This window comes from Protopterus annectens, chromosome 1.part0 (assembly GCF_019279795.1).
Source record: "Protopterus annectens isolate FY-2018-M chromosome 1.part0, PAN1.0, whole genome shotgun sequence".
Taxonomy (NCBI): Eukaryota; Metazoa; Chordata; order Ceratodontiformes; family Protopteridae; genus Protopterus; species Protopterus annectens.
Window position 1 is genome coordinate 125,511,172 of NC_056725.1, and position 23,066 is coordinate 125,534,237.

General features: G+C 38.6%; 1 protein-coding gene across 1 annotated transcript in view; it reads right to left on the minus strand.

Annotated features, from left to right (window-relative positions):
* The window catches only part of LOC122793396 (nesprin-1-like), an 876,647-nt gene that overhangs the window by 361,574 nt on the left and 492,007 nt on the right, over nt 1-23,066 (minus strand). The window contains exons 24-26 of the mRNA XM_044061803.1: nt 22,383-22,591; nt 10,420-10,528; nt 10,143-10,307 (exon numbers count right to left, since the gene is read on the minus strand). Coding sequence (XP_043917738.1) covers nt 10,143-10,307; nt 10,420-10,528; nt 22,383-22,591 — 483 coding nt within the window. The remainder of the gene's footprint in view (nt 1-10,142; nt 10,308-10,419; nt 10,529-22,382; nt 22,592-23,066) is intronic.

Below are 23,066 nucleotides of genomic sequence, written 5' to 3' on the forward strand. Positions count from 1 at the left end.
TTCTATTCATTTATCTAGTTTATACAGAATGGCTGTCAAAAACTCACCACCAGTTTAAAAGCCATATTCATATTAAATGTATTATTAAATAAAAACTAGGATATTTAGATACATAGTGTATTGTTTTAAAGCTTTTGGAATCAAAGAAAACCTAGTACAATGCATGTGGTTGGTTATATATACACTAATGCTAATATTGCTGTACCTTGGAGTAAGGGGGGTACTCTCATATTTGTCTCAACTACAGGTAAATGACTCTACTGTGACCAAAGCTGTTTGCTCAGACCACTCATCTTTTTCCTAGGGTCCCTTTAGTGCAGCCAGAAATTCTTTGGGCAAGGCAGAGCCAATCTTTTTGGTCCTGGGAAAAGGGCAGGGTTGATGCTCTTGCATAGTCATAATGTTGTGCCCATCCCTGGGGAAGCTGCTGCAATAAATAAACCTGCTTGCCCCAAACTTCCTGTTAAAAAGTAAACAAATCTCCCTGAACAGGAGAAATTTATTAAGTAAGGCTCAGGATATTGACCCTTCTTATAATGTGGTTTCTGGTAAAAGAAAAAGGGATTCCTGTTTTCCTGACGAGATTCAACATTCTGACTCTGGACTAGAAGATACAGATGCAAGGTCTTCTCCTCAGATTCCTAATTCAGATTCAAAGGAAAGTATGGTATAATGAATCTTCCAGTGAAGGATTCTCTTTCAATGAAACAATTTCCAGAATGTGCTAGTGTTTCAGTGGGAAAGCGCTCAGCTTTTTTAGATCCTCAGAAAATAGTATGAGCTGTTACAAATGGAAGTTCCAGAATCTTCCCCCTTCCACTTGTTTTGCTGGCATTGAAGGATGCGTTTGTCACAGCCTGTAGCTTCCCACATACCCAGCCTGTTCCTCCTAAAAAAGCACAGATAGATTGCATAACGTTCCTCAGTCTTTCAAGTCTTTATACACTTATCCCAAACCTGACACAGCAGCTATATATTTAGCTGCTGCTAAACATTTGTTTAATTCCAATTCTTCCCCTACAGACAAGGATGGTAAAACAATTGGTAAGCACAGGAAATAGTGAATGCTTCTGCTACTTTAATTTTCAGAATTTGGAACTGTCAGGCACTTATTTTAAAATTTATTCTGATTAATTATGAAAATATGCAAAAGGTTTTTATTCAGGAAAATGCCATGAGACTAGTTGTGAATGTTTCTTTCCTAAACCAGTTTATGATAGTGCCCAGGTTCAAAATGCTGTAACTTCACAACCTGTTACCTCTTCTTCCTCATTTCAGTTTTTTGGTATCACTAGATTTAAAAGATTTAAAAGATTCTTATCATCAAATCCCTCTTCATCCAGATTTCAAAAATCTATTTTGACTCCATCACACAGGATTATGTTCCTGGGGTAAATGCTAGACACCACAGGACAAAGAGATTTTCTTCTACAGAAAAAAAAAATAAGATCAATATCTGGATCTGTTTCAAGGGTTTTCCACTCAGACATCGGTAGTTGTAAGGGAAATCCTCAGGTTCTGTGTCTCTTGGCATCTATGATTCTTATGATATATCTGGCAAGACTTCACATGAGGAAGATATAATGGTATCTGAAGTCTGTCTGGCCCCAACACCAGTAGCTACTATCTTTTCAAATTCCAGTTCTGGGGTTTGATAGAAGAGAACTCACTTAGTGTTGACATCAAATAGGCCTAAATCCAGGCCTCCCATTTTCTCCTTCTGCACTATTGCAATCAGTCACCACAGACACCTTGGACTTTGCTTGGGGAACAGTGTCAAGATGGATAAAAATGCAAGGTAACTGGGACAACAAAGACAAACAAAAGCACATAAATGTAAAAGAAATGCTTGTTCTTATCAAGGCACTTAACTCTCTATATTACCTTTGGTCTCCAAGACCTCTTCAAGTTGTTACAGACAAAATCACAGTGATGTGGTTCATGAGCAAGTAAGGGGGAACCAGATCTTACCCACTATGCAGATTCGCCATAGCTTCTCCAGTGGTGTAGCGGGATATAGCCCTAACTGTGGCCCAGGTGACCCAGGTTAATTTAACAACTCAGGTGACTGATGGAGCAGTGGGGGAAAGGGAAGGACATGCCTATCCTAGGAGTGGGCGGTTCATGTGAGTCTCCCTGTGATGGTCTTTGATGGAGGCCAGAGATGTTGCTTGAAGAGGGCTGTGGTCAAATGGTGAAAGGTGGGCCTTGCTGAGCTGCTGCTGAGGTGGGACAATATGTTATTCAGTCGCATCACTTGCCCACCCAGGCTACACCACATTCCCACATGTGAGGGGGGAAAATAGTGTATGTTCTAAGCAGCACCTCTCCCCTGGATGGATGTTCCTATGTGCTAGGGCCCCCTGTAGCCTAGGGTTCCATGACCGACTCCAGCAATACCAGATTAAGTCTGGAGGAGGCAAGGAGTGAGCTGGTAGACCCAGCAAGGATGGGGCATGACGGCTGGGCTGGGCTGGCAATGATGAAGATCAAAGTCAGCAAAAAAAGTTAGCCATGCTAGCTTGAGATATAGCTTTGCTGCACAATCTCACTCTACAGGCATCCTACATTCCATCAGAGCAATATTATGTGGCAGACAGGCTCAGCAAGACCAAGGCAAACCCTCACGAATGGAAACCTGATCAGAGGGTCTTCCAAGATTTGAGCCATCTGTGGGGAGTTCCTCAAGCAGAACTTTTTGACTCCTCTCTGAACAATAATCTGGCACAGTTCTGTAACAGGACTCCATGCAAGGTCTGGAAGAAAGATATCTTTCTTTTGCTTAGATAGGAATGTTCTTGTATGCCTTGCTAGCCTTTCCATTCATATTTAGCATACTTCTGAAGATTCAGAATGAATCCTCCATAATCATTATGGTGACTCCCATCTGGACCAGGCAACAGTGTTTTTTTCCCCTTCTTTTGGCATTGGCCGGAGCAATTTACCACAAGCTCCATCACAGAATGGATCTACTCACACATGAACATGGGTGTTTGATACATCCTGATCAGAAGCAGCTTCAACTGACTGCCTTGATGATAGTGTCTTAATTCCTTATAGGCACAATTTTATTTAGGCTGTACAGCAGGTATGGTATTTATAGAGGCAAGAAAGCCTGCTAATAGAAAATTGTATATTAGCAAATAGAAAAGGTTTTCTAGTTGGTGCCAACAACATAACCAGCACCCATTCAGGGCTGGCATTTCTCTAACTCTTCAATATTTATGTGAGTTGTTATCATAGGGCTTGTCTTACTCCCCTATCAAGGTTCACTTGACAGCCATTTCAAAATATCTGACCATGGATCCCTTTCTTTCAATGCAATCTCATGTCAGAATGTTTTTGCAAGGGGTTTTGCATAACAGTCCTCTAAGAAAACTTTTGGCTTCTCAATGGAATCTTAATTTTGTGTCAGAGAAGATAACACTTGCTCCATTTCAACCAGCTCATCTGGCTGTATTGAGGTTCTTAGCATGGAAAACACTTTAACTGATTGCTCTGACCTCTGCAAGAAGAGTATCTGAGTTGCAAGATGGGTCAATCCTATCTCATTTTTCACAAGGCCGGGGTTTCCTTGAGGACTAATCCTACTTTTATGCCTAGAGTGGTATCCATGCTTACTCTAAGTCAAATTGCCCATCTCTCTGTATTCTTTTCTGAACCCAAAAATGAGGGAGAAAGGATAGCCCACACCTTGGATATCCACAAACAAAAGGTACATTCTTCACAGAACAAAATCTTTCAGATTTTTAAATCAGTTGTTCATTTCTTGTGAAGGTAAGAAGAGGGGACAACTAGTGTCAAAACAGGCCATTTCCAATGGTTGTCTTGGGCTATTAACTTTTGTTATTCCAACCACAGCAAAACTATTGCAGGCAGGGTCAATGCTCACATTACCAGGTCCTTGACTTTGTCTAAGGCTTTTTGGAAAGGGCTGGATTCTAGAAGTATTCTAGAAGCAGCAACTTGATCCTCTGTACATACATTTACAAAGCACTACAAGCATAAATTCCCTCTCTAGGTGTAGATCAGGCTTTTCTAGAACTTGAGAAGGAATAACTGGTTCTATCACCACTTGGAACAGCATATGATGAAGAACAGGTGAAAACAAGTGAGTCTGATCTGGAGGATGAGGAATGACCCCCTTGGAAGGAGGAGGAATTTCCTCCCACTGCCATCTGTAACCTTGTCGAATGATTTTCAGAATCATTTGTCTGAAGCAAACTATTGCCGAACAGAAAAATGGAGATTCAGACTTTCTGGAAGAAAAAGGGGCCAAAGTGGGGGGGGGGGGGCAGAAGTCTTTGAATAGTCATTCAGCACTGTTGGACTGTCTTTGGTTTTAGGAAATACAACACTTATTTTTGGAGCCCCCTTGCTATTTCTTCTTAAACATTTGTTTACCTTAATTTTTTGAGACTACTTATTTTGCTTTTTGCCAAAATTGGATGAGGAAACAAACAAAAAAATTGACAATTTGGAAAAGGTGGGCTGAAAAGTCTTAGAGATTCCCAGTTTACCCCTTTCATCACACTTTTTGATCACCTCTGCATTAGGGGGGGCAAACACTACATCTCTATCCAAGGGATCATTTAAAATTCCATTTCTAACATAATCTGGAAGGTGCTGAAAATGCACTCATGCAAACCTTAAAACAGTAGCAGTGGTCATAGCCCTGGAAGAAGCATCAATAGGGTCATAGACACACTGTAAACAATAAGTAGTGTGACCTGTGCAACAAAAGACACTAAGCAGATTTTTCTTACAAGAGGAAACTGCAGATAAAATATTCCTCATACTTTCAGAATTTGTCAGAATAAACTTTAACATATAGGCTTGACAATTTATGATTCTGAAAATTAAAGTTGCAGAAGTATACACTTTCTTCCCTATACCTATCAATTATCTTCACATCCTTATCAGAAATAGTAAAATTGAAATTAACAAAGTGCTTAGTCAGCAGTGGGATCAACTAAAGCTATAGCTGCTGGGTCAAGCTTGGAAATAGTGCATAAAAAATTAAAAGACTGAGGAACTGTATACATCCTAGCTGCCTTTTAAGAGGCAGCCAGCTGACTATCAGAAGTACTGCAGGCAGTTAACTCACACATTCTCTAGACAGACAGACCTGAATGCATGGGTGTGGGTTCTGGGAAAATACTTCTGTAACAACTAATAGGGTTTTCTGAGGGACTGAGAAACTTCAGTATTCTCCACTGAAAACACTGGCACATTCTAGCAATAATCTCAAAGAAAGAGAAACCCCCACAGAAAGAATTAAGCAATGAGTTCTCCTCTGAGTCTGAATCAGAAATCTGAGGGAAAAAACATATCCATCCCTGCATCTTCCTGATCAGATTCAGAATCTTGAATTTCTTCAGGAAAAGAGGAATCCCTCTTTCTTTTACCTGAAACTACTTTACAAGAAGAAACAGCCTGAAGCAAACCCAGAGCCAGACACAGTAAACTACTCCTATCCAAAGAAAATGGAGGAGGAGTAGATAAATGCTGGGTTTTCTATTTCTTTTTTACAGGAAAAATGGGGCCAACCATGTTACTAATGGCAGCAGCAGCTTCCCCAGGGATGGACACAGCATCCTGACACAACAGGGAAACCGTACTTGTTCCCTCTCCCAGGACTAGCAAGAAAAGCTCTTCCTTGCCCACTGAGGGAACCCCAACAGCCGCTGAGGACATGGCTAAGACCCGGTCCATAGTCATTGTAGGTGCTATACCAGAGGCTTCTGGGGTAAAAGTTGAGTGGTCAGAGGTACAACAAATGGCCACACCAGAATCACCCCATCTATGGCTGAGGCAAATTTCTAGCCAGCTGTTGTGGCAGAGGCTGTTTTCTTAATTTTTCCTTTTTGTGGCTGGAAGAATGAGTGTCTGTGTATTTGGTACTCTGTTCCATGGTCAAGCCAAAAATGGCACCTCTTTCCAGGGAAAGCCAAGCAACAATTGCCGGTAAACACTAACAGTCCACAAAAATTACTTTTTTGACAGAAAAACATAGCAAAAATCAATTTAAAACACTATGCCAGCACCACAAAAGTGGAAAAACACAATATATCCACAGGAAAAAAAAATGTTTCCAGTTACTTTACACCACCTTTAAAGTGAAAAAAAAAATGAGCACTCCATTTAAAAGTAAGTTACAGTCTCAGGACAGTCATTTAAAACAGCACTTCCAGCTTTAAAATAACTACCCAAAGACGGTAATAAAACATCAACAAAATTAAGAAAATTTAAGGTTTTTTTCTTTTCCATAAAGGGAACTTATCTGCCCCACAGAGTAAACTACAAGCTGAGTGTTGATCCTCAAAAGCCACAGAACAGCACACTCCTTGATGGCAGTATAGCTTTGAAGGTCTTTACACCTAAAATTGAATTTTTGTTATTTGAATATGAGCCACCTCATGGTTTGAGTGCATAGAAGGTGCCCTGAAGCTTTGGAAGCTGGTTGGCTGGACATTTTACCTTTGGCAGGATATCACCTATATAGCTATGGCTACTGCAGCAGTGATCAATATGATGAACAAAAAGACAACTCTTCAGGATGAGAATCTAAAGAAAAGCTTTCCTCAGATGCAGATTGTTTATTCTCTGGAAAATAAGCTAAAAATGATAATCTAGGCCTAATGCCTATATGTCAGATTATGAGTCAGAATCCTGAAAGAGAAGGGAACATTTTCTTTGCAGGTGGAAAACAGTAATGAATGAAAGGCTTGAACTAAGCCTTTGGCAAAACCCAAGCAATTCTGTTTGCCTTAGCGGAACGAGACATAGATGAAGAAAAATACTTAATTTTATGCTTTCTTTTCCTGGGAATATCATCTGAGAAAGTGTGCCCATAAGAATGATCTTTCCCTAGGAAACAAGCTCCTCAGTGTGGTCCTGTAAAGAAATAACATGTACCCCCTTACATTATACTGGCAAGATTTGTTCTCCCTTTCCCAAAGAGAATAGGGAAATGGCCACTGATAACGTGCCCGTTTCTCAATCCGTAGTGGCTCCCCAAGGAGCAGCACCAAACTGGCTAAGAGAAACTGATGAAGAGTCCAAGTAACCTGATATGGCTACAACAAAATCACTCCTCAATGGAAGAGTCAAACAGAAAGCTGGACTCACTTCAGGACTGAAGCCTCCCTAACAACCTAACAACTTTTCTTTTTTTGCAGTTCAGGGTGTGTGTGTGTGTGTGTGTGTGTGTGTGTGTGTGTGTGTGTGTGTGTGTGTGTGTGTGTGTGTATCACTATACTGAACAAAATACAACCTTATTCTCAGGCTCTTCATCCAAATTAAAGAGGAAAACTTGAGGTAATTTTGATGGGAAGCTGTTAACCAGATACTTGTTTTAAGTCCCAGACAGAAATCCTGACAGAAAATTTTCCTGTTTTGACAGTATATATATATTTTTTCAGAGAAAATTGAAGGTAGTCCAAATTGCTTACTTATCTACCCAACACTGATGAAGCATTAGCAGGCCTCTGAACCCACAAAGCTGCTGTTGAATGGAAACTTCAAAGACAAGAAAGTTCTGAAAATTTGGTACCCTTACCACTGACTTTATATGACTCTTCTCAATTTCTACAGTGGTTAGAGTGCAAAGAAGGTACCCCACATCTTTGGAAGCGTGCCAGTTATCCAATCTCAGGCAATATATGACCCATATAACTTAATCTACTGTAGCAGTGATTTAATGATAAACATCAGCAGTTTTCTGAACCAGTTGTGATTAATTTGTTACTTAAATATCTGTGAATATAGGTAAGAGGGAAATGTGGATTACCCTGAAAAGTATATAATATACAGACTCTAGAATCCATTTGCAGATGACAGAACTGCTCTTCTAATTTTCTACTGCTCTTCACTGAAAGTCCAGCACTCAAAATGCCAAATACCAACAAGCCAAAAAAAAAAAAAAAAGAAAAGATTGAACACACAGGAGAAGAGTGAATGTCAAAAATTACTTTTCTTGAGTCCCCTGCACCCTCCATGTGGGGTAAGCCCCTGAACTTATATATACTAACTCTGTTTTCACAATATCACCTTGGACAAAAGGTAATATTCCGAGAAATGGCACTTCAGACTTAATATACATAAGTCCAATCTTTCAGCCATTCAGTTTCTGCATTTTGTTACTCGCTGTAGTGGGTCCCAATACTTCAAATATTTACCGTTTTCTACCTACCTAATTTCATACTGTTTCTGTTTCACATTTCTAAAGTGCAGTTTGCTTTCATTTAAGTTTGGGCATTTTAAGATAACAGAAAAGGCAAACTTTATTTTTTATAGCCATAACCATAACATTACAAAAGTAATCATAAATATACTAGGTAGAAGCTCAGAATTGTTCTTAGTTCCTGGAATGTCAGTCACAAAAGAACTTCAAAAGAATACATTATGAAATCCAAACAGTCTAAAAGGTAGTTCAAAGCCATTATCACATCAATCAAACAATAAAAACACTGGAATGGTAACAAAATAAGATAATCAGGCAACAGATAATATGGTAAGATGCAGCCACGGGAAAACAGAAATAGAAATTCACAATGACTATAAAGTCAACCTCCATTTAATGTCTAAATTAAGACTCTCAGGTGTCAGGTTGTTATATTTCATGATTGAAATTGCTTCCTTATGTCCCATTAATTGAGTAATATCCACATGATTTCTTTCTTTATACATTTTCTAGCAGAGGCTAGTTGCATAAAGTTCATAACTGAACCATTTCATTTCAGAGAAAAGCAGTGCCAACATCCTCTTCCTATTGTTATCTATAATGTGCTACTGGTCCTGCAAAATCTTACCTTTAAACTCTTCTTGGTTTGCCCAATGTGTGCAGCAACACATGTATATGATGGCAGAAACACCTTTTTCACTATTACAGTTCTACAGTTTTAAAGGCAAATCCCTTTATACTGCCAGTCTCATTAATAATTTGCAAGTGATACAATATTTTTTTTAAGTTCTCTTGATACTAATGGGTTTCACTTAAGCCTCAATTATGACGCATCACATGGAATTATTACTTTTGAATGTACCTTCAGTAGGGAAACAAGGTAAGCTGACATATACACAATTCCATAGAAAACAGTCTGGCAGTGGGCACAGAGGGCTAGGCTGCAGGCTGTAGACCCTGTGATACAGGGTCTGATTCTGTCAGCCCTCATTTGTCAAATATGTGGCTTTGAGAAATTCACTTAATCAGAAAGTGCAAGGGGGGGAGCATATGGGAATTTAGGCCAGGGTCTTCAATGGTTCTCTGAACTGCAAGCCAAGTAGCTACCTATAAACAGATGGCCTAAAAATAATTTTCTTCAAGGTAGCATTTTCCTTCCCACGTATGTTTTGAAATCATTGCCCCTTAGTACATTTCTTATGGAAAATAGAAAATGTATAAAGGAAGAGAAATTATTGGTAGGCCTTGAAATACGGTTTATTCAAATTCCACATTCGAGAAAGCTATTAGAAATGCATCTGCCAGGGACAGATTTGATCTATTATTAAAAAGGCGTCCACAAACAAAAGGTAAGATTAAAGAAAGTAATGAGGCAGAGGCAAGAAGAATGTAATACTCTGTGGCGATATTTAAAGTCATTATGCATAAGACTGCTAAGTGACATCTTGAAACTGGAGAAGATAATTCACAGATCGTATTTTAGAACAAATCTTATAAAAATATCCACATCTCTCACAAATGAAGCACAAGTTTGTCATATATGTTAATAAATAGTTCTTTTGTTAGGAAAGAAATTACACAAACCATGAAAGATAAGACTTTATTCACACACACAGACATATATATGTATGCCACTTTCAGGTCAGCTCTTGATTTGTTTTGAATTTAGAAAGGCTAGTTAGGTAGTTATTCTACCTTAAGTGAGAAGCAGTAAGAGCTAACACGTGGACAGGACACAGTACACTGTCTCTGCATCACACACATATTCCTCGATGATTCCCTTGTCTGATACCTAGCCCATATCTAGTGCGACTTTCTCAGGTAGTCCTAGAAGCAAGATTTAGCAAATATAAATTCATCTATAAAGAAGTAGTGTCCTGCAAATAATTTACTGGATTGCACAGTGGTGTGAAATATATACATTTAAAACACCATATATAGTAAAATTGTGCCTTACTTGAGCTAGAAGAGACAGAAAATCCCTGAAGACACTGGAAAGTTTGGACAATTCTTGGTCTTCTTTCTTTGCATCTTTCTCAGAGGATATCTCAACTAATGTAGCTAATCTCGATTTTAACCAGTTGATAGTGCCTTCCCATTTGTTAACATCTTGCCTTATTTCCTGACGGAGACAAAGTAGGTCTTAGTACAAGCACCCCTTTTCAGTGTACACATACAACAAGTAGAGTTCTCTTCCAGTAATGCAGCACTCATATAAGAACATTTAGGATTACCTCCAGTGAAGTTCGAAGATGAACATATTTGGCAGGTTCTTTGGCATCAATCTTAATCCTCTTCAGAAGTTTTTCTTTTGCTAAAAGCCACGATGAGACTTCAGAGAACCTGGACAAGACAAAACAATATTTTCAACCAAGAAGAAACGTCATCACAATAAACACCTACTGGTGCAATAAAGAGAGGATTATGATCAGGTTATCATCATAACCAACTTATTATGCGTTCAAGACACAGATGCTGAGAAATTCACCTTGTGAGTAAAGCTTGAGAGGTGAATTTAGGCATCCATGTCAAGAACACATAATAAAATATTATGATCAGTGAGACTCATTCATAATTCTTTGTGATGCATAGGCCTTCATCTGCTCTATGTACTACCAGTTACAAATAAGGATAAACTGTAGGAGCACTGTGTGTTTTACTGGCATTGAAAACCACATGACCAGTGCTATAGCTCTCTTCCAGTGCTCCATGATTAACCTTTTTCATTTATCCTATCATCACAGCAATCTTCCATCCTTTATGTCCATGTCAGTTCTTCTCTAGATTTAACTGCCCTACACAGAATAATAATATACACCCATTCAAGTGCTTCCAGCTGTCTGCTCCATATCCCTTAACTTCTATACACCACGGACCTACTTATATCCCAATTCCCTCTAATTTCTGTATCTCCAGCAGCCACTATCTTCTCTCAAACTTTTGCAACTGAGCTAAGATGTAGTTAGAATCCAACATTGTTGCCACTTAGAATGTAATTCATGTATTAGACTGTATTCTTATCTCTTATTCTCTCCAAACAAACTACAGACTTCCTCCCATAATGCACTCTGCTCCAATTCCTTACAGTCTTCTAGGCATGCTACCTGTACCTTCATCACCTATGGTCAGGGACAATAGGAACTCATCCTTGTCTGATAGGCTTGCAGTGGGAGATGCCCTTATTCAGTGTCTTACCTCTCTACTCCCATGCTGCATGTCTTCCTGCAGGCTCTTGCATACCCTCGGAAATCCTATCTTAGCCTGTGTTATTACCAATTTGTTCTGGGAAAAAAAGAGTTTAGAGTTTCTTTCATACAGGACCAATCTTCCACCTTAAAAATTTGCTTGCCTCCACAGGTCTCATCCTTGTGTCATTTGGCCTCCATGAGCTCTTCCCATCTCTACTGTTTAACTTTCATATCACAATCACAACCACATGAATATGCTACATTCTTTGCACAGATCAGTGAAGCTTCTCCACCCCTCCCTCCCCCAATCTTTCAGAATTTCCAACCATACCAATCTAAATTTACACTCATTTGAAGCTCTGATCCCTCTTCTATTTGCTCCTGTTCCTCTATCACTGGAAGCCTGCATTCCAAATTACGTGGCCTTCAACAACTTTTCTAACATCAATTAAACTCTGCCCATTACCACTGCATGCCTTGTCACCCAACTCCTCCTCATGGTCATCTCCCACATCATCTATCTAAGCAGATTAGACCCTCTAATAAACTGCATGTCAGATACCCCACATGTCTGGTGCAAACTCTGTGCCTCCACTATTACCCTCTTAGTTCTAGTCCTTTACTTCACCATAAATAATCAAACCACAAGTTCTGCAGCTGTATAACCATTGCCACACTTTAATATTTGTGGTCTTTCTGAACAATCTATTACCCAATTCTAATTCCTGCATATAACAGTAACAGGTCTTACAATTTCATGACAGAAAAACAATCAGGAGGCCAATACTGAGGAAGGATCCCCTCATGTGAATTACCATGAAGCAACATCTGAAGCAACATCTGAAGGTGGAGTAGGCCTAATCACCTCAGTCCCCTGTTACTTCATGGTTGCCATTTACCACACTGGTTAGTTCCATTTCAGAGCAGAATGTGCACAGTTGATAGCCTTACACATGCTGACTGAGCTCTACTACCATTTGGCCCCATATCAGAGGTCAGCTGTAACGAGGAAGGGGCCATGGTCCTCTGCCATGCTACCATACCATAGGTGTATACATGCTGGATGCACATGTCTGCTGTAGCTTTCAATAGGAAAAAGTGCAGCTGCTCACAGTCATTTGAGGCCTCTGATGAGCATATGAGCTTCTAGACTGCACAGTACTGTGGCTTAGGTGTCAGTCTGGCCATGCTGTCACCATGAAAAATGGGTGGAGAACCAGACAGGAGGGAGACATACAGTGCCTGCATGTCATCTGACTTGATTTGTGTCTCAGCATCATAGTCTTACCCTACACTGGTGTAGACATCAGCTTGTTGAACTGACCATGGCTGTATAAGTATCACCATAGCAGTGGTCCAACCTGTGACTATGCAATATAAGATAGAGCAGAATGAAACTGACCATCCATTCTGCATGTGAGGTCCTGTGTTAGACATGTAACAGTGGTACAGATTATGTAGATATAGAGCAGACACACACAGCTGCACCATTCCTGTATGCCTGCGCCCTTGACATACCTATGAGAAAACTACAGAGGTGTATAGGATGGTCCTCCAACACGCACACAACATAGCTACTGTACTCAGATACACTACAGTTACAAACCTGAAGCATCCTTCTCTAGACATATGAGGCTTGAGAATAATCAGATTCTGTGTCCAGTCCTCTAGGTATGGTACCTGCACCTTCATCACCTACGTGAAGGGACATTAGGATCTTCTCCTTGTTTTTGGATTGCAGTAGGAGGTGCCCTCATTCAGTGGCTTACCTCTCTTCTGTTATGCTATATGAATTCTTACAGGCTCACTGATCCTGCTGACAATACACCTGCATCATTGCTGTGATCTCAGTTCTGCCCACAAATCACTGATGTCATGAACCACAGTCTTCCCAACATTGTCCTGTAAAGACAGGACAGCACCCGAGCATTGACCATCATAGCTCCTGAGAGTCTCAAGTTGGATGTCATTCTCCTAACCTCTGCCATCTACACTCTCTGAAGGAAATGAGGATATCTATGGAGACAAGACACACAACTACAGGTAGATAACTGCTGGGAACAGTAGGCTACTAATTAGTAACAGTGGTGTACTATAGGTATGACCAACAGTACAAGTCTGGACAGGGATACAAATACAGTAGGTAACACAGATGTGCTATGGTATGATCAATGGAGTACTACAGGGAACTCCATCTTAATGCAAGGGATGGACAACAGCAAATGCGATGGCTGTCATACATAGGTTTATAGAGATATGCAGGTAAATGGCTAATATTACTGACTGTGGGGTTGGGGTCACCTATGCAATAATATATGACAGTGGGGTCTCATGGCATGATGTTAAGGAACACATGGTGAGTCCATGATAGTTATTTCCATATCAAAGTTACACAGCATGCATGTGTATATCAGGATAGTATAGGAGCAGGCAGTCCTGATGGTGGTATGTCTTCCTTCACCTACAGTATAGAGTTGCAGTTATATATATATATATATATATATATATATATATATATATATATATATTGCACATAAGTTGTATTACAGATGAATGTGGGTATACCACATCATCTGTGTAACTCCTGAGGGCTGGATCCTCTGAATACTGTTCTTCCCTGCTGTCAGCCAGTTGCTGCAAAATTGTGTAGAGGTTCTACTTTTGCTTCTTTTATCAGGACTCTGTCTTTACCATGGTGGACCATCTGCTTATGCCACAACTAAATAGCAGTTTGTGTGACATATATACAGCTTGGAGTAGGTTCTACATATGTCTTTGAAATGGTATATTTTAAAAAAGGTTCAATGCTGCTACAATGCTCAGTTTTGGTCCTCAATATGTCACCTAAATACTGTGAGTGGGGGCTCATACATGCATGCATGTTGCCTGCTCATATGTGTGGAGGGGGGACTCTTCTTGGCTGAGCTAGGCTGTGCTGCTTGTGATTCAGATTGCAAATTTCCATCATGAATCCCAGGCCACCATCTTGTTTTACAGGACATTTGTGGCGATGGCTGCTGACGGTAATGTCTCTTGGAGATCACATGACTGGCATATCACTAAGAATAGGATAATGTTCTATCTGTTGCATAACCAGTCTAGAGAACAGCTGCTGGGGCTAAATCAGGTTCCATTTAATAAGGACCTTGCTGAGATTATTAGAAAGGTATTAGAAAGGCTAATGGGACAGACAGGACCAGTAACCAGTGCATACAGTGGCATGATAAACTGTTGCATTGTTACCTTGAACAGCTCCAGTGGGAAGCAGTGGTTAGGCAGTATTCATGTAATGTGCTGCATGTTATTACTCTTCATATAATGTATTACATGTTACTACTCTTCATGTAATATACCTCATGTTATTACTATTCATGTAATGTGCCTCATGTTATTACTATTCATGTACTGTGAAGCATGTTAAAACTCTTCGTGTAATGTGCCTCATGTTATTACTATTCATGTACTGTGAAGCATGTTAAAACTCTTCGTGTAATGTGCCTCATGTTATTACTATTCATGTAATGTGATGCATGTTATTACCAATCATGTAATATACCTCATGTTATCACAGTTAGACGTTGTCCGTTCGATTCTCAGTTAGAGCGTCTTCTGTGTGGCGACATGCGTATACGAGCGTTCCTTCATTGAAGGTTGTGCATTAGGCCCGGGAAGCCAGCACGTAAAACTCTACTGCCAATCATTAGCGGACCGGAGTTCCACTGTGGCAACCCCTAACCGGGAAAAGCTGAAAGACACAAACATTACTATTCTTGTAGTGCTGCATGTTATTACTATTTATGTAATGTGTCTCATGTTATTACTATTCATGTAATGTGACTCAGGTTAATACTCTTCATGTAATGTGCCTCATGTTACTACTATTCATGTAATGTGATGCATGTTATTAGTATTCATGTAATGTAATGTTTGTTATTACCATTTATGTCATGTACCTCATGTTATTACTATTCATGTAAGGTGCAGCATGTTAATACTCCATGTGATATGCTCATGTTATTACTATTCATGTCATGTGACACATGTTAATACTCTTTATGTAATGTGCCTCATGTTATTGCTATTCATCTAATGTGCACCATGTTAATACTTTTCATGTAATGTGATGCATGTTATTACCATTCATGTAATGTACCTCATGTTATTACTATTCTTCTAGTGTGCTGCATGTTCTTGCTATTTATGTAATGTGCCTCATATTATTACTATTCATGTAATATGATGCATGTTAATACTCTCCATTTAATGTGCCTCATGTTATTACTATTAATGTGACACGTTATTACTATCTAGGTAATGTGCCTCATACTATTACTATTCATGTAATGTGATGCATGTTATTACTATGCACAAAATGTGTCTCATGTTATTACTGTTCATGTAATGTACCTCATTTTATTACTATTCAATGTTTGCTGACAGCCTTCTCCACCACTCTCTGACTTATGCTTCATGTTTCCTTCAAGTCTTTCAGGAACTGTGCTAGCTAAGGCATGGCCACTACCATGTCCACAAATTACTGCTTGCCCTACTCCACATTTTTTGGCTTGCAGCTCTTTAGCCTTGTTCCTACTGTAGCACTTGTGTCCTGCTAGCTGCTCAGCCACACAGCTTGTTATTGTTTGTTTATTAAAGTCTGATTTACACAACAGTGTGTAACTGCTAAGTGGTGCAAGCCTTGTTTAGGCACACAGCTCATCTCTGTGAGTCCTTGCCCCGGTCTCCAACTGTCTGCTCCACCAAGAAATAGTAGCGATGCGAGCCATCTGTGATCCAAGAAAAAAGTGACCAGCACATCAGAATGCTGTAACTTATATTAAACATGATTGTTCTGTTGTTGCACAAATAGATAGTACATCTGGAATCCTAACTTTACAATGCCCTTCATCTTACTCTGGAAACTGATAAAACTAGATGAGGCTATGACAGTTTCAGATAAACTTTTGAAGGAAAATTAAGAAGAAATTTAGGGTGAGTAGCAAATACCAACTGTTCCTCCAAATTAGTACACATCTAGATTCCTTCACTAAAAATGAATATTAAAGACCCATGTGGTAAAACAATGGACCTATAAATGCCTATTCTAAAATATCATATGCTGAATATAAGGGGTTAACTATTTAAGTATTGTAAACAGCTAGAGGACCAGACTGCTGTCCAAAGTTGTGTAACACTTTTTGATGGGACACTGCGAAAAGTGTGATCTGGACAACCATTTCAAATGTAAGCTACAGTGAAAAATATGCATAAGTTGATGAAAGGCAGAGACTGCACACAAGTATGGCAAACAAGAAATTAAAACTTTTAGTAAATGATAAAAAATAGGGATATCTGCATTGTAAGCTGTCTTCATTTCTTGATCTGTAAGAGCTCTATATTTAAAACATTACTAAATTTCAGTGGTCATGTCAAGTCTAAGACCATGTTTTTTTTTTTGGTTAGATTAGCTTAAGGATTAGCATCATAGGCACCTCCGACACTGTTTTTATCTACCTTGCAGCCAATGATCTCACTGCCTGGAAAGCAAGGGATTCTGACTATGACCCAGTCGACCTAGGCTCAGGTAGCAGCCCAGACACTGGAGAAGAATGTTAAGGCAAATGCTGTGAGGACCATTATCTATTAATGCATCTCTGATAAAGACAAGTGACCATGCAATAGATATCCACTTGTAGGAATTAGGGTTGCCTGAAGGGTTATGTCTCTTATAGAGGCAGGAAAGAGCTCCATATTGCACCCATTTCACACAAACCATGGGGCTCTTATGCAACAAGCAAAGAAGGGGTGTTAGACTGCAAAGTAAAATACCTGATTGCTGCTTGATGACCATGCTGAGGTCAGCTCTAGTTCAGAAGGTAACAGATAAGAAATAGTCATAGTGAATGGCCATATGGTTGGTATGAGTGAAGACCAAAGAAAAATATATTCTCATCTGTCTGCTATGTCACCACAGCAATGGTATGTTAAATGGGTGATGAAGTCTTTTATCAGAACTGGAAACTCTTCAGCAACACTAATAAATGACTGCCCATGTACCAGTGTTTCTAATCTTTACCAACTGGAATTACATACTTTCTTAATTAGATGCCTCCTATGTGGTTTTAACTGACATTTATCATTATCATTTAGTAAAATCTACCTTAGGCTGTAAGTACATAGAGAAGTGCAGTGGCTGGCAATTACCTACTTGTAGGTGTCCTACATCACCTGCTTAAGATTTATATTATGTTACCAAAGACCATTTGACTTAAGCAACATTGTCTGACCATATTTATCTGAAGCCCAATTTCACTGAAGTCTCATCTGATCATGCTAATAATGACAGCCACTGTAAATCAACCCTAGTATCAGTACTAAGATAATAACATCATAACTGCAAAGCAGCATTTCCAAAGGGTCTTTAACGAACCCCCCCCCTCCACAAATTATGCATAAAGCCAAGCCTGTAAAACCGTTCAGTCAATTTTGCTTTTGTCAGAGTAGGTCCCCAATTTCCTTTATCCCTTTTCTGACTTTGGACAGTGTTTTGGGAGGAGAATGTGTACAAGAAACTTACTTTAACTGACCATTTGAAGCATGTCAGAAACAAATACACTTTCTCACGTGGTCAGGGCAGTTGTGTATTATAAATTTGATTGATTTTAATTTCTTGTTATTTTCTCCTTTATATGCTGTAGTATCATTCAGCTGCAGTGATTAGTACATGATTAATAGTTTGGTGAATTCAGCAATCTGGAGACAATTAATGGAGCTTCTTTTTTAGTGTGAGTGCTGAATCTGACGATCTGACCTAAGCATCAAATAGCCTGCTGTTACAAGAACCTGTCTTTTAACTTAAATCTCACTAAGCGAGGTGTAAATAAAGCTCTATTTAGAGATGTGAAAAAATAAACAAACAAAAAGAATTTGATTCTGTGAGAGGGACTAAGAGAGAGAGAGAGAGAGAGAGAGAGTGTGTGTGTGTGTGTGTGTGTGTCTACATGCTTTGTTTTTTTTTGTTAATCTGTGTGTGTGTGTGTGTGTGTGTGTGTGTGTGTGTGTGTGTGTGTGTGTGTGTGTGTGTGTGTGTGTGCATGCGTGTGTGCCTCTATGCATGTTTCTGTGTATATGCATACGAGGCTGTTTGTCTATGCATCTGCATGTATGTATGTATGTGTGTGTGTGTGTGTGTGTGTGTGTGTGTGTGTGTGTGCATGCGCACACGTGTGTGTCACTATGTTTATCTGTGTGTGTGTGTGTGTGTGTGTGTGTGTGTGTGTGTGTGTGTGTGCGTGTGTGTGTGTGTCTACATGCTTTATTTTTTTTGTTAATCTGTGTGTGTGTGTGTGTGTGTGTGTGTGTGTGTGTGTGTGTGTGTGTGTGCATGCGTGTGTGCCTCTATGCATGTTTCTGTGTATATGCATACAAGGCTGTTTGTCTATGCATCTGCATGTATGTATGTATGTATGTGTGTGTGTGTGTGTGTGTGTGTGTGTGTGTGTGTGTGTGTGTGTGTGCATGCGCACACGTGTGTGTCACTATGTTTATCTGTGTGTGTGTGTGTGTGTGTGTGTGTGTGTGTGTGTGTGTGTGTGTGTGTGTGTGCACGCAAGCCATCTATGTTGATATTAAACACTCATATACCTTATATTTTGGATATAAAATGCTCCTTCCATCAAATATATAAAAACACAACTCTGAAACATTAGGCAGAAAAACTAATTAACATCAACACTATTAAAAAAGCATATATTAATAAAAAGGCAAATATGAAACAATTTAAGATATAACCCATTGGCACAATATTGCCTTTCAAGTGGGTGTCATTGGGGCGATAACACCTTCTCAGCAGTGTAGAGGTCCAATGTCACCCTGTGTGGATGTTATTTCCCCATAACACCAATCCTGGCGGGCATCATTGCTTGCTTATTAACATTTTACATACAGCTCACTTATATTTTGAAGACGTTCAAATTTCTTACATATGAGCAGGCATTAAGCATTTAAGATGTGTAGCCCAGCTCAGTTCAGCAAAATGAACTTCAGACTGGATGTTATTATGGTGAAATTCCTTTTAGAAAGTAGTCAGGCATTCTGGCTAATAAAGTTTTTTTTTCAAAGTAGGTACGCGTCTGAAAGAAAAATGCTACACAATGAAGTGGTGATGGTAATTTTTAACAAAGTGCAGTTACTCTTCTTAAATTTGCATTTAAAATGTTCTATTTATCAGTAAATTTAGAAAAAAAATGGCAGAAGTAGAAATTTGTTAACGACAAACTGTGTTTTTTAATTAAAATTCTGTTTCTTCTAAAGCATGTGCATTTTCAAGGAAAAGTCCAAATATGTCTGGTGACTCATTTCAAGAAAATAGGCAGATCCAAAGAAGGCATTCAAAAGCACTGCAGTTTTCCAAACCCACTTTGCTCTATCAAAATTACCCATCATAAGGATGCTCTCCTCCCCTAATTTCAGGATATCAGCTCAATGTATTTTTAATATTATTGACATGGTCATGCTCTTGAGGCATCTGTTCTGGAACTGAAAGCATTCCATTAAATAGTCCAGCGACTGATGGTTTTCAGTTTCTGGGAAGAATGAAAGGTATACTCTTAAGTTAACAGTAAAACAAGTCAAGTGGGAAATGTTAAACTATGAGAATAAATGAAGGGTACTTAGTGAAGACATTTATATTATATATTTGCTTTTATTTTTGAGTTTAACCAGAGTTTTTGAAATAAGTAATATTCTGGAAGTTATTACTGGATTCACACTAACTGGAATGTGGTTTAAAGCAATAAAAATGTCAAATTTCAATTCACTAGCATGAGACTGGTTGAACTAAACAACAATTCATTGCAAGGGGATGAGTTATGGCGGGATTTACTTCAGACTGGCAAGATTTAGCCCCGAGAACATGTGAGGACATGTAGTTAATATTTTCGTTTTTTCAAAGTGGATACACTTTTGAAAAAAAAATGTAACACAAATAAGTGGTGGGTGGTAAACCTTAGAAAAGTGCTGTTACTCTTCTTAAATTTAAATTTGAAATTATACATTTATCAGTAATTTTAGAAAAAAGTGGGAGGATTAGAAATTTGTTACAACAAACCGTGTTTTCAAATTAAAAATGTGTTTCTTTTAAATCAGGATCATGCTGGTTTTCAAGGAAAAGTCCAAATATGTTTGGTGACTCATTTCAAGAAAATAGACATATCTGAAGAAGGCATTTAAAAGCACATCAGGATTTCCATACCCACTTTGCTCTATCAAAATGAGCCATCATAATGACGCTCTCCTCCCCTAATTTCAGAACATCAACGCTCCAAGCAAAAAGGACTGGATGGAGAAAGACAAGAAGGAATTTAAAAGCAAAATAAGCTTTAATAAGGACTAAGAGAGGCATATAGTAACATTTACCTATGTTTAATGTGACATTGCTTACGTGTTTTTTTTACATTGAAATGTAATACTATTATGTAACATGAACTTTTAGGATCAAGACTAATCCCATCTGAACCACACCCCCTATGACGTCAGCAAGATGTGCCAGAGCTGAAACACATGCATGGAGGGGTAGTGGAGAACGTTCAGATCAAAAACCCTTAGATACCCTTGTTATTCAGTAAGTTTGGTGCAGCACTCATCAGCCTGAATCAAAGAACACCATGGACTACAATCATGACCCCCAAAGGCATAGACCAAAAGGTTGAACATGCTCAGGTAAAAAAAAAATCAAAAAACAAAACAATTGTTTTTCCATTTATTTTAAAGCAGAGCAAAATATCCAGCGGTGTGATTTTTTTTGCAAAAGCAAGATAAGAATACTGTGGACATTAACTCATAGTATGTGTCCTCTGACTTCATTTTTTTGTTTAAATTAATTTATTTAGGTGGCAAAAAGTTTTTGTCATGAACATTGTCATACAAGTTTTAACATGGTAACCTCTCAATTCTGCTTGCCGATAAAACATTTGATTAGGCCTAATTAACCTCAGCAAAGAAAATACAGCAACAATATATGTCATAGAAAATATGACATCTCTGAAAATGAGTTCTATACCACCAACTACAGCTAGCATTTGTAAAACATCTTGCCTTCCTACACATTTCTTCTCTGGTAGAACTATATTATTAGGCTGAGGATTATAATCTAAAAGCTGATGCCATATTATATATGCCATTTCTAGTACTATTCTATAGTATCTGCTCAGGCCAGTTGTAGTATTTCAGGGGGAAATCAGCTAGACTAGTGAATTAAGGAGATAACTCTTTTAGGGCTTTTGGCAATATACATAACATTTTTTATCAGGAAACAGTTAAAAGATTGGAGCATACTGCATCATGGATAAATCTACAAATGAAGAGAAACATGACATACTTTACAGGCTAAGAGTTACAAATTCATTAAGTTAGTGTGGGCACTTGTGCAATGGCATAGAAGAGGGAGCTTTGATGGATGCTACTCAGTTTTATACTATAAGATTTACCTTTTTCACATAGCATAGTCTTTGCTAAATATATTTATAAAATCAGAGTTGCTAATATAGGAAATTCTCAATAGTTAAAGAAGAAAAAAAAGAGGCCATTAGTGATCGCATCATTATGATAAAAACAGGTAGACATCATTATTTAGAAATTTGCAGTACTGCTTTTTTGTTAATCGGAACTGTTAGAGTTAAGAACTGCTCAGGTAATCACAACAGATGGTAAAGAGCAGTAAACCAGATTTTTTTATTTTCTGTACCAGCTGTTCAAATTGATGACATATGTAAGTTTACATACCATATGAAGCAGATCTGTCAATATTCCTAGGATTGACAAGTCTATGAGAATTTCTCCAGCAAAAAAACAGAAAGAGATGGTCTATAAAACATAAGTTGCATTACATTTCACCATTTTAAACTTTAAACTGCAAGCAGAATTTGAACTGTAGCCTGTTATGACATGACAAGAGCAAAAAGAATACCTGTATATTACCACATTTGATTGTACGTGCCAAGAACATTAACTACCTGTCTTTATATTCTTTCCACTTGTCAGGGTGATTTATCAGTTTCTGATATGTGCTGTCAATCTGTGCTTTAAGCTCTTTCAATGTTTTTCTGCAGCTCTCCATGGTTGTCCTTACTGGATCCCTCTGAGGAAGTTTCAGACATAACTCTTCAATTAGCATCAGCCTTTTTTCACACAAGAGATACAATCCTTTTTCACCAAAAAATATCTGAAAAAAAGCAGATGCATTTCATAAAACAAAATGCTTCCTTAGGCACCAGCAGAAAACCATACTGTGAGAGAAAACAAAAATAACGACAGACTGTCTCATTTCTAGCAACACCTAACACTTTTGCAAAGTTAACTAAGCACCCCTTTGACTGCAGGAAGCACTAAGGGGAAAAAACAAAGCCAGTAAAAAGAGGATACAAAAACTAAACTGGCAGAGATATGCACTGCAAACGGGGCAAGAAAAAGTAAAGAAATAACAGCATTCTACATAAAAATGAGAAAAGCAGCAATGGAGCACATAGTTTCATTGATGGTTATTCGGCCAGTCATATTTCCATGTGCAAAATGCATTCTTCTTGGGGGGTATCACTGCAGGGGACATTTCCTTTTTCATACTATACAGTAGCCTAAAAATTGATTATCTAAATCAAATATAAATGAAAGGGTTACAACAGTCAAAGGCTCCTGCACAG